The following is a 12,529-nucleotide window of genomic DNA, read 5'->3' as shown; positions in this document are numbered from 1 at the left end:
GAAAAAAGCCAACAGGGGTGAAGAGTACCCTGGTCAGAGTTGCTACTGTTACCCAAAGAAAATATAATTAAAGGAGTGGATCAGACATACAATAAATCCAGTCCTTGGGAAATATTAATTGAATCATTAGAAAATATTCACAACAACCCGCTCTGATTTCTCATCCACAGCTTTCCTACTGTTATGGTACACCCTGAGCAATGGCAGTATAGCTCGTTTTAGATGTCCATACCTTGAGTGGCAAAACACAAGGGAGTTTAGTAAGGAAGGTCTGAAACTGATTACTAATTGTGGTCCAGAGGTTGCTGGGTGAATCCATTGGCAAGGCTTCCATAAAGGTAGCAATATTTTCCAAACACCGTAACATTGCACCCCCTGCTGGTAAATTCTTTTTGTTGTTTAAACCCTGGGAAACAAAACGAGAACTGTAAATAAATATACACATGCAGAAATGGTCCCTTAAACAGTATTTGGAACTGCTGGGGTTAATTTGTTCAGACCAAACTACTTACTCCTTCTCTAATTCTAATGATAAAATGTTGTGCAGGGAATTTGAACTGTGTACATGACAGTTTAGTTTAGTTCCTAAAGTACTGACCAAAAGTTTTTGAGCCAAACTGTTATAAGCAGGGTCCTAACTCATAACCTGCTTAGACTAGCATGGTAGGAAAAAAAAACAGATCTCAGTGGATTGCCCATGTTTTTCTTTGGGCAGCTTTAAACAAGATAGGTTCGTTAATGTCCAGTAGACTATGTATGCTTTTTTTGGCTTGTGTACTAGGGTTGGATCTAGAAAGACATAAGCAGTTTTAAAGTGATGTCAAAATCTTTGTATGAAGCAACCACCATCTTCCTGGAAGAGCAGGATACGTGCAAGTGACTAGTGCTAGTGGGAGGACAAAAGTCATGATAGAAACAAGCCAAGTGCATAGGAGGCAGTCAGTGAAAGGCAGGCAGCAAACCTTTGGACTAGTTAGAGAAACTGCCATCAGATACAGGGGAGAGGGAGAAATGAGATGTATGAGCAGAAATGTTCCTGAAAATGAGAAACAGTGCTGGGGGAAGGGATGGCCCACACTACCAGTGTGTAGGACAGCTCCAGGAGCTGCTCTGAGAAAAAACAAAAAACAAACAAACAAAAAAACCCACCACCAAAAAAAAACCAAACCAAACCCCAAAAACTATCAGTGAGAGCAAGACCCAGAAGGAAAATGGTGAGGACAGGCTAATCCTGCTTCCAGGGACTACAAAAGGAAAATTCACATTGCTTTTGGTGATGCAAGTTTGAACTTTTTATGAATGAGGAGAAATGATCCAATATGCCTGACAATGCTAATAAAACTAGCGCCTTTAACAGAGCCAATTGCCAACATACCTCTAACAGCTGGCTCAGAGCAGCAATGGAACTCAGCTCACTGAAGTCCATAAGAGATGTGGCCAAGGTCCGTAAAAAACTTCCATCTGAAATTCAGATGACGTTTTTGCACTGGCTGTCCATACAGAGGTAACTGAGAGGGTCAGAAATGCACTCAGGTACCAGACATTACCTTTAATATTGCTCTGGAAGAGCTGGGGGAAAATGCCATTGGGAGCCAGCTGATGGAACACACAACGGAGGAACTGCTTGGCCACACCTGCAGCATTTCCAGGGATCATCATGCTGAAATGAAGGGAAAGAAAAGGAAGAAGAAAGAAATTGCATTGCCGATGAAACCATTCTCAAAGCTGACTACATGGAGAAAATAAAGATGATCCTAGTCTTTTTCATTTTGGAAGTGTTCAGTTACGAGTGAGACAGTCAAAACCAGAAGTGTCTCGATCCCAAAAAACAGTTCAGCGTGTTGATTTTATTATTTCAGTTCGACTATGTAGAGCTGAAAAAGTTATGTACACATACCTAAAATATTTAAGTCTCAAAAACCAGTTACATTTTTCCTGATTCTCCAACACAGTTCTATTTGTGAGTCATCTGAGTTTGAAATATAATCCTGCTCTCACCTATTGTGTTTCAGTGATACAGGATGAGGTTCTTGGCTTTTTACCATAACACATATGAAACACAGGTAAACACACACATTACAATATTGATTTGCCTCTTGCAGTTTCCTTGAAGAGATTAATTACTTCTTAATTACTCATAAAATTAATGGTTTCATTTAAAAAGCTGAAGTATTTACTCATAAACTGCACCTCTTAACATGTTTTACAGCTTCTCAAAATAAATTTATCCTATTCAGCATCTGATTTACATAACGAGACAGGGGTTCTCCATGGCCAAGGATGATTCACTTGATTGAATGTATGAAGATAGTTTATCAAGACAAATACTGAGCACAAAACAAGCTTGATAAGGCTGCAGTGAAATTGCAGAAACAGAAGGCATCTTTAAATTATGTCTGAACCTGAGTTTTTTCTAGTTCAATACATATGAATATGGGTTCCTATTCATCTTCAGAACACGAGATACTTGAAACAAGTGGGAAAGGACGGGTTTTTCCTCTTACTCACAAACCTTAGAGAAGTTTTTAAAAAGTTAAATTTAGTTGATTTTAGGGCCAGGAAGGATGATGGTTTAGATTAACTGTTTCATTTTGGCCAAGGTATCCTTTGCTACCATACCTTTCAGCTTGATTGGAAAAACTGGTACTTGATGCCAACCTAGAATTTAAAAAAAAAAAAAAAAAGTGAAGCTCATGTGCTTTTTTTGTGTTTCATTTTTAAGTAAGCCAATAAAGTATCATTTTCTTTTAAATAATAAAAAAGAATTTTAAAGAACATTTAAAATGTCACCAGAAAGGTCTTCTGAAGAGCACATAAATTCAGTCAAATAATGTTTGCACAACATACACACTCTGTTCAGTCTTGCAGTCTCACAAATACTTAAGAGCTCTAAAGATAAATCTACTTGCCTCCCTGTACTAGAATGAAGATAACTAAATAGAGCTATTGCCTTACATGCACATCATGGATAATTACTAACCTAGAGAGATTTGGAGAAAAAAAAAAGATTGCCAGAAGCTGCCTACTGGCTGAATTGTTTCTGATTAACACAGCAACATAGACTAAGCCAAAATTCTCTACTTGGCAGCCTGAAGTGAGGCTTCTAGTTCCAGATTTTGGCACCTAAATAACTGGCTTAATTTCAGAAACACCAAGTACCTACGACCTCTTAAAAAGTCAGATGAGAACCCATGAGAAATCGGATCTCAAAAATCAGGTCATTTATTTTAGCACCTAAATATAGACTTTAAAGCCAAATATGGGCATTCAGTGATGAAAATACTGAACACAATTTTAAAGCAAAATCATGTACTTCAATATCCAAGACATGTAAACACATAGAATCAGGACATATAATATCAAAGCAACACACCTTTAATAGAAGAAGCCACTAAAAAGCAGTTATAAAGATGGACACTGGAAGCATGCGAAATACCATGCAATTTTTACTTTCATCTGCTGCACATTAGTATTTCAGTTGGTGTAAGTTGATAGGTATAAACAGAAAGTTCACAGAGCTATGCTAATTTACATCTGCTGATGATCTGGCCTTCACTGTTTAGACTCACAATCCTTTTAGGTTGGATTTAGCTGTTGCTCAATCCTCTGTCAGACTCTATTCTGAAGGCAGTTTCTTCTCTAGTCACTGTTGCAAAACCCAAAAAGGACCCTACAGCAGCTCAGACGAATGCATCAGTGTAAACTAAAAAGGATAGTGATTTTCATTAACGATGCATGACAAACCGGGGATGCAGCATACTTTCAACAGTGCAATAACCTCAGGATGCATGACGCAGGGATCTGAAGATTATATTCTCTTCAACTGTCCCAGCATAAATCAGAAAGATTCATTAGAGACCCTGACTCCACTGTCTTTAAGAGGAGTCCACACTAAATTACAACACATGAATTCTGGTCTGCAAGGCTAATTCTGGGTGAAAATAGGTCTGAAGCTACCTTCAAGCAATACAGACCTTGATTCCGGAATAACTGTAGCACCAGCTTACATTAAAGCACACGAGGATTTCTGGAGAATGTAGTGAGACTAATCACATGCCCAATGGACATTCCACTTATTTTCAAACATCCTCTAAAGCATAGAAATACAAAAGCATAAAATATTTATTCTAAAACAAATCAAAGTCCTATGCAAAGTTTTCCTCTCCTTTTGAATGCAATAATACAAGTGTGGTTTTTATGATAAACAAAACATTCGGTTTCTAACTTTGGAAAAACTTCCTAAGACATGAACTACACTAAACACTTGGGAACATCTGAAAAACTTTTAAAAATTTACAGCTTGTGTGTATTTATCATTACTACTCTAAATATTTTGTTGCACAAAAGCCACAAACCCCCCATTTTTACCTCCACTTTGCAGACCACAAAGCAGAACAGTAAATGGACAGTAGACAGTGAATGGATGTATTCAAATTTGTACATGTTAAGAACAGAAGTTAAGCTTTTCAAAGCTCCTCAGTACCTCAAAAGCCTAAATGCCACTTTCAAACACGGCTCTGATGCTTGGAAAACTAAACTTCACTGGAAATTAATTAAATAAGAATGAACAAGTCAAAAATCTGATTCAAGAACTAGAGCAAAATTTAAGTGCATGCCAGAGTCTTAGAAACATACCAATCTCTAATTGTCAGTAATTTGAGCACAGAACTTTTTATCTTCTGAAAATCCCAGCAGATGCCTACCTGTATCTGTGGGTACCCAAATAACTTTTGAAAATCTTTCTGTGTATTGTTTAAGGATTCTGAAAGATCCTAGATTTCCTAACTCCTTGTCTCCTCTTCTAAGCATGAAAGTCATAGTTCTTTTTCTAAGAAAAAAAATACAGTAAGTCTAATTCATTCTCACTTCTGCTGTCAGATGAGTATCTGGAGGTAATGACACAGCACTGCCTGATGAAAGACAGTAACTTAGGTTATACATGAGGGACCTGAATGACTCTCTGCTTGTATATGCTACTTACTTTGCATGTATTCAAAATAATTCCTTTGTGGGAAGCCTCTTACTGGACTTAGGATTTGTCAGAAATGACAGCCAGTAGGAATAACACAGGACATTTTGCAGGAATATCCCATGTTGCATGTCATCTGTTGCTCTAAAACAATCAGCTGTATCACTCCAAAGACTCAGCATTTCTTTTTCAAAGCACAAAAAAAAGGTAGCCCACTTGGCACTCATCCCTTGATAATTTATCTTCTAAATGATTTACTCTCTGTGGCTTTAGTACTGCTGTATTTACAAGAATTGCACAGAATGGATGGCATCTGTCTAAATTAGAAACTGTCTCCATCAGAGTTCAGTAACAGTGACAAGGGAATTGCAGCCTTGCAATTAATGGAAATGGAGGACTTGAATAGCTTCAGTGTTTAAATGGAATTAGGAGGTAGTGGAGAAAAAGGGCTGTGAAGAGCTGTGCCCCTGAAGAAGTCACAGTCAAGCAATTTTTACTTCAGTCATGGAAAAGAACACAGAAATGTAGAGCTGTGCATCATTTCTGCACTTCTAGTGCTGCTCAGAACTTTACTCTGAAACTTCCCCTACACATCCCTCCCACCTCTTAGGCAGGAAGATGTGGAAGTGGCCGAGGCAGGAACTACAAGTAATACAATAGTAATGGTGCACTTCAATTATCCCATGCACACTGGGTATAAGTCACAAGAGAAAAATAATAGACACCAAATGTTGAAGACCTTACCAGAGACAATCTCATACAGCAGCTGGTTAGGAAGCCTTCATAAGGAGATGCAAAGTCTTTAGTTAGTCTAAATTAGCATACAAAACGTGGCTGAAGAGCCTGAAGAGATTCAGGTATGCTAATGAATGATCATACCTAGGAGTCAACAGTCCTCCAGGACCGACAATATGCAGAAAAGCTGACCACATTTGTGCACTGCTTCTAAAGCAGGAACTACATAGAAGTGAAAAATTCTGTCAAAGCAGCAAGAAGAGGTAGCCAAGAAAATACAGTCTTTACAAGCACAGAAGCTGTTTAAGAACATTACATTGGAAGCACAAGGGCCAAGATACTCCATCTGTTAAGAAAGACTTCAAGAGAGCAGAAGAAAGGAAAGGTGAGGAAGGTTATTAGAAAGAAGACAGCTTCTTTCAAAATCAAAAAGCTGAAGTCATGTCTCAAATTAAAACAGAAAAGAGCGTAAATTCTGACAAATCCAATGTAAAAACTACAAGAAGGCAGACCAAAAAATAGTTCAAGAAGCAACTAGCAGAAGGAATAAAAACTAACAGTAAATTTTTCTTGAAGTAAAAACAGGATCAAGAAGCACACCAATTGCTGCATCAATTGCTGTTCAGGTAATAAACAGGGCACTCAAGGAAGATAACAGTACTGCAGAAAAACCAAATTAATTCTTTATATCACTGCTTACAGTGGGACAAGCTGGGGAGATTTCCAAGCTGGAATCTTCTTTTGGAGGGTAAAAGGGGAGGACATCAAAGCTGCTGCCCAGAATTGAAGTGACAGTGTGGAAGAAGTTACATAAGAAATTGATAAAATGATGAGTAACAAAGAAGCAGACAGAACCAGATGTTATCCACTTAAGAGTTCTAAAATATATAACTTCATATAGTGAAGTTTATGTAAACCCAATTCCAGGCACAAAATTCTTTCAATCATATGAGAGAGAGGAAAGTCCTGAATTTACCTTCCTACAGATTGCATGATGTCCAACAGCAGAGGAGCAGCCAAGTCTGGACTAAGGTGAATGAAGGTTGAGAGCACAACTATGGCCAGGCCTAGTGTTTCTTCATCATATTCTTCAAGAATAGCCCCACAGTCATGGCACCTGTAAACAGTTTTAAAAATGGATATTAACAAATTTAAAACAAAGAATTACTACATACACATACTTACATATTATGTCTTTTTTAAGTACTATTATTTAGTACATACGATTCAAAACTTATTTAGAAAGATAATGTAATTGTGATCTTTCTATAATTAATAACAGTCCATGGCTTTCAAAAGTTAATAAAGCTTCTCACGGGTTGCACTGACTGTTTCTTCACTGACAAATGAAAGAGGACCACAAGGCAAGCCTTGCTTTGGGTTCTTCATTGCTAATTGTTAGCCATCCCCCTCAATGTATTGGGCTGCTTCTGTTTGCACTGTTCAAGACAAATCTGCAGCAGTGAAGTCCTCAGCAATGTGAACACCAGCCAGTTCATGCAACTTGGGCTCAGGCTAGGGCTCAAGTCCCTGGCATTCTTCTATTAGCAACACAGACATGAACAATGACACTCACAGATTATCTTAAAGAGATGGAACAATTTCACACTGTCCTTCTTGTCAGTCATGAATTATGATTAACAAATTAGACAATTAGGAAACAATGATCTGATTGGTTCCCACCACAGTTATAGCTATTAAGAAAGAAATGAAAGGACCTCTCAGGGGCACAGAACCTTAGATTTCAGAAAAGTCTCCCAGGGCAGATTTGCTGCTGAGACACGCTTCCTGAAATGCTCAGAGACAACTAACTGACGAAGTTCGGAAAGGGCTCCGTAAGGTCTAATTATAAAAGGGATGTCAGATTTAGGAGAGATGAGACAGGCTTTCACAACCTACAAAAAAGGCAATCCAATGTGGGAAACTGGCTTATATCAGCCCAGTAGGAAGGCTTGCTTCACTTGATTGATCAGTTGCTAATGACTCCAACAGATTATGATATTTTAACCGAACGGAATTGTATGGGCAATTTTCTTGTCTTTGTTACTGAATAGAAATGTGCCAACAAAGTCATGGAAGTCAAGCTCACCTGCTCTGTATGTTTACAGGTGGGGCTAGAGGTTTGGTGAAATGGCCAAAAGAGGTCCCAGAGATAAGCCTAAATTTTGGGATGCTTCACTATGTCACACGATAAGGTCCACTTCCAGTCATAGCCTGCCAATGGCACCATCTTTCTCCAGTGATCACCATGGCTTGTCTGTCTACTGGACTGAGTGCAGGAGCATAAGCAAAAACTTCTGGTTTCTCTTTCCCAATTTTTGACTATGCATGGCTCCCTGCTAACTGCTTTACTTTTCCATTAAATGAGTACACTTAAGTTTAACACTTCCTTCAGAGACATTTTAACCAACCAGTTAAGGTTTGCAAAAGCTTTTGGGATCAGTGACTATCAGCATTAAAAATGCTATATTGGTTACACATGATTACACATAAACAGTTACCTATTTCAACAGAAACCCAAAGCTCTTTTAAAAACAGCTTGCTTTTTTTTTTTTTCCCAAAGGCAAAAGGAACTTCTGATGCATCATGAGGAACCCTTGATTTAAAATAGCACGGAAAGTGCTTCCCCTGCCCTCCATACACACACAATAGCCTGTGTCATCATTTCACCTGTGCAAACTCAAACAGGTCCTACTTAATTAGAAGTACATCTTGCTGGCAGCATTTAGAAAATGTTTACCTTGAAGTAAAAGAAATAACTAAAAAGCTTAGCACAGAGATATATGATAGAACAGACTGTATATTATGTATATATGTATTTATTATGTATATATGTATATATGATATAAAGTATATCTATACTTGGCCTATTTGAAGTTCAACTAGTTCTTTGAAAGGAACTGAAAAAGAACTTACTTGTCAGTCATCACAATGGGCTGGTCATCAGCAAATTCTTCTGGTGCAGGTACAAACATACTGACAATACTGGGTGCTGACAGCAAGCTGGATTTTGTGGCACCTTAAGACAATTGGGAGGGGAAAAAAAAAAAAAAAAGAAACTCAGTAAACTGAAATCCAAATTGCTTGAAGACCAGAGTTCTAAAGAAGAACCATAATGGTTTTACTGTACATAGAAGTAAGAAATAAAGTGTATCTACAAAAGGATATATAGCACATTCCTTGTCTCTGCCAGATTATGATAATTACCTGAAACTATCAATTTTTAAAAAAACAAACAAACAAACAACAAAACACTTTAAAAAATCCTTGGTAAAAAGATAACAAAGAACGAAAATTCCAGGAAGGTAGATGTAATTTATCTACTCAGTTTTCACGGAGAGAGGATGATTCTACAGTTGCTATGAGACACCAGAATATTTGCAGTTTTCCCCCATATTTCTTGGGAATTACCTTCCCATAGTTCTTGGTGAAATGAAGAACGAAGTATGTTCTTATGTCTCAACAACAGGGCATCAATCTATTCATATCATCCCTAACAAGAGGCATAGGAGAGAAATCAGGAAAGGTCAGCTAGAAGAAATAATTCATAAGGAGATGAGAAACACTGAGAACATTAGAGGGTTGATGATTAGAAATGCTTTCTGTTGAAAGCCTTCACAAGCATCTTTATTGTCCAAAGCTGGTGTTCAGCCAGAGGCACAGCCACTGTGATCATGACAACATGTGGAGTTCCTTTTACCTTTGGTACTTTTTGTACACCTAATTTCTGACAAAGATGCTTGTTTCAATAGGAAAGGTTATGTATAATGGAAGATTCAAACTCTTGGCTTCTCTGAGTTCTGTTTTTCCAAATTACAGCAATAAAGGGTAGTCTGACAGTCTAACATCTCTCCAGGATGGTGGTCTTCCTACCTTAGTCCCTTTGTTTTCATTAAGCAGACAACAGCAATAGCAGAAAAAAAACGTACAGGATAGCAACTGTCCAGCTAGTCTGGTTAAAAAAACCTCAAGAAGAATCATCACTCATTCATGAGCCGTCAGAAAATTGGATCAAAGCTACTGTAATGTATAAGGTATGTCATTCATCTGAGATGTCTTGGGATGATCATTCAAATAGCAGTTTTGTTCTCCAGGTTACTAAACAGAGAGAGATACTCGATTTTTAAAGAAAAATATCTCTCTTAGTTGCCACATGTAGCTGACAGGATAGAGACAGCATTAGTCCTGTTGCTATACAGTTCAGATCCAGTAATGAATCCAGGGACCTCGGCTGGTAGACACCATCGTTATGTATACAAGCTGTCCCCAAAGGCATCTCATTCTAAAGACCAATTTATGAAAAGTTGATTTTGTGAATCAATTTTCAGAAGAGTACCAATGCCCTTTTGCTGCTAATTCAACCATAGATTAAGTAATCCACTATTGACTTTCCTGCTGGTTGCTTCAATCTTCAGATTCAGATTTAACGTTAACATTAACCTGTTCTGATAATATTAAACTATGGAAACAGGGGGAAGCTTCTCCACCTGAGCTAGGTTCAGATGGAATTTCTGATGAGATAATCCCAGTTACTGCAGGAAAAAGCAAATTTAGTATCAGCTCTCATGCAAAATAATCTAATAAGCTCCCCCAATTTCTGAACTCAAAATATGTGGAGTGATGAGGCCTTGTTTCACAAGAATAAGACAGGTTTTAAGCAATCATTTTACTAAGTATGGAAGGAAATACTTCTTTTATATACAGAGTTCAGTACTTCGTAACTGTCCCCTGAGATCTTGTTGTATTATGAGCAAACACTCCAGGAAGTCCAGAATACTCTTCAGTAATGTAGGACACCATCCAGAATGCAAGAAATCGAAGTAGATTTTCACGTATTTCTAGCCATTTTTTTTCTCCCCTCACAAATGAATAATGATTCCTCTATCATGACTTTGGAAGTTTCACTGTCATGTTTTCTAGATGTAAGTCCCATTGCAGCACACAAATGCTAAAAGCTGTCATAATGCAGGTTACAGTGTTAGAATAAGACTTAACTACTCAAAATGTCCTCTCTTTTGCACAGAGCAGTAGGAAAAACTCATGATTTAGGCAGAGAAGTAGGTCACTGCCCCACTGCAAGGCTGTAAGAAAGTCTGGATGTATTTCAGCTGTGGGGGAGGAGAATTCATAAAGAAATGAGATTCAACCACACTATGCATACAGAGTCTTTTACTTCCAGGTTGACAGCCAAAACAAGTACTAGCAGAAAGTGAGTGCTTTCTTATCAGTTGTCCCTGTCTTGAATGAAATGTCTCGTCTAATGGCTTTCCAATAACCTGTATTCTGCAGGACAGTTGAGGGCTTTAATGCAGCTGAACAAGAAAAAAAAAGCAGCACCATCTGGTACTAACCAAAAAACCTTCCTGGCAGACTTAGCAGAGAGATCAGGTCAAATGGACACTGAACTAACCTCTGATTCTTAGTGGTGGTCCCTCCAAGTCAGGGTTTAGGCAAACAGGGACATTGCAGAGCCGCTTTCCATGCTGTATCTGCTCTGTGAATAAATACAGAACTTTAGTCTCCAGAACTATGAAACCAGCACTTCTCACCAGCACCACAAGTCTTCAACAGTTAAAACAAGAGAAAGACAAATACAACAGCTACAGAAAAAACAAAGAAAAGACTTAATTTTTGTAAGCATAGGAAGGAGGGGAGGAAGGGAGGGGGAGACAAAGATTTTAAAAGTCCACAAAGGAAAAAGAACACAGATAACCTAATATCAAAGGAGACATTTTAGAAAAGTAAGTGGTCATTAAACAAGAAAGGAAGTGCTAGTCGTATAGATTCAACAAGATAAGGAATATATGAGTCACAAAAAGAGAAAGACAATGTTCGGGAATACCAAAAGACTAGAAGTCAGGTGTATTTTGTGCTGACAGAAGCTAGACAAATTATTTTATTTTATAGATAGCAAGCTTGGGAAAAGAGTGGTTTGAAATAAGAAATGGAAGAGACACATGCTACCTATCGATGTTAAAAAAAAAATAAAATTAAGCATGCATGAACCAAGCCGGTATCATATACTTATGTGAGATAAGACTATTTCCTAATTGTTATAGCTGAGTATAATAAGTCTTAAAATTGTGGTGTGACATTGAAACAACAGTCACCTTAAGCATTTGTCCTGAAAAGAAAACCAACCTGTTTTCTGTCCAAATAATAGCTTTACTTTGAAGCTAGTGGTTGAAAAAGAGACTGAGAGATGCAAAGCTTTCTGGAAAATAACATTTTACTTTGTAGCACCATGCCTGGAGGCCTTTAGCTGGAATGAATGTTGGAGGGAAAAGTTATAGGTGTTCTGAAGAAAGCTAGTGGACTTGGAACAAGATTAACAAGACAGAATCCCTAAGTGGTTTTGAGTACTGACTTGTTCCTTCTTGAATACAGACTAACCACTTCTTGCAGAACGAAAGCAATAACTTTTTAATATCTAAACCCCTGCCTGAGAAACTAGGTGATATCAGCTAAGCCAGCTCAATAAACAAACTAACTTAACTGCTGATAGGGCAAATACATCACTGACAAATTCTGACATTTATGATTTAAGGATCTCATGCTGAGCATGCTACTCAGCAGACTGGAGTAGGAAGGATAATCCTGAACTATATACCATACCTTTAGCCATTCTTCAGCTACAAGATTTAGTATGATAGAACCTGACACTGAAGACTGAATTAAGCAAAAATTTTAACTCAGCTGTCCAGAACTGGTGGCAAGACAATCATTCAGCATGCTAAGTTCCATGTAACATTTTAAGCATTCCTTTCACTGGAAGCATCTGGATCTGCTGATAAATTCCTAAGAAGCACAATTCTGTAATGTCAG

General features: G+C 37.9%; 1 protein-coding gene across 9 annotated transcripts in view; it reads right to left on the bottom strand.

Moving 5' to 3' along the window:
- Positions 1-12,529, bottom strand: part of UNC79 (unc-79 homolog, NALCN channel complex subunit) — a 113,782-nt gene that overhangs the window by 33,196 nt on the left and 68,057 nt on the right. For all 9 annotated transcript variants that reach the window (XM_074908577.1, XM_074908580.1, XM_074908581.1 and 6 more), the window contains 7 exons: positions 11,115-11,198; positions 8,621-8,723; positions 6,681-6,821; positions 2,620-2,658; positions 1,548-1,660; positions 1,376-1,461; positions 233-406 (listed from right to left, as the gene is read on the bottom strand). In XM_074908577.1, the coding sequence (XP_074764678.1) occupies positions 233-406; positions 1,376-1,461; positions 1,548-1,660; positions 2,620-2,658; positions 6,681-6,821; positions 8,621-8,723; positions 11,115-11,198 (740 nt within the window). The remainder of the gene's footprint in view (positions 1-232; positions 407-1,375; positions 1,462-1,547; positions 1,661-2,619; positions 2,659-6,680; positions 6,822-8,620; positions 8,724-11,114; positions 11,199-12,529) is intronic.

The sequence above is a fragment of the Athene noctua genome, chromosome 6, assembly GCF_965140245.1.
Source record: "Athene noctua chromosome 6, bAthNoc1.hap1.1, whole genome shotgun sequence".
NCBI lineage: Eukaryota > Metazoa > Chordata > Aves > Strigiformes > Strigidae > Athene > Athene noctua.
Note: the sequence above shows the minus strand (reverse complement) of the source record. Positions and strands in the feature narration are given on the sequence as shown.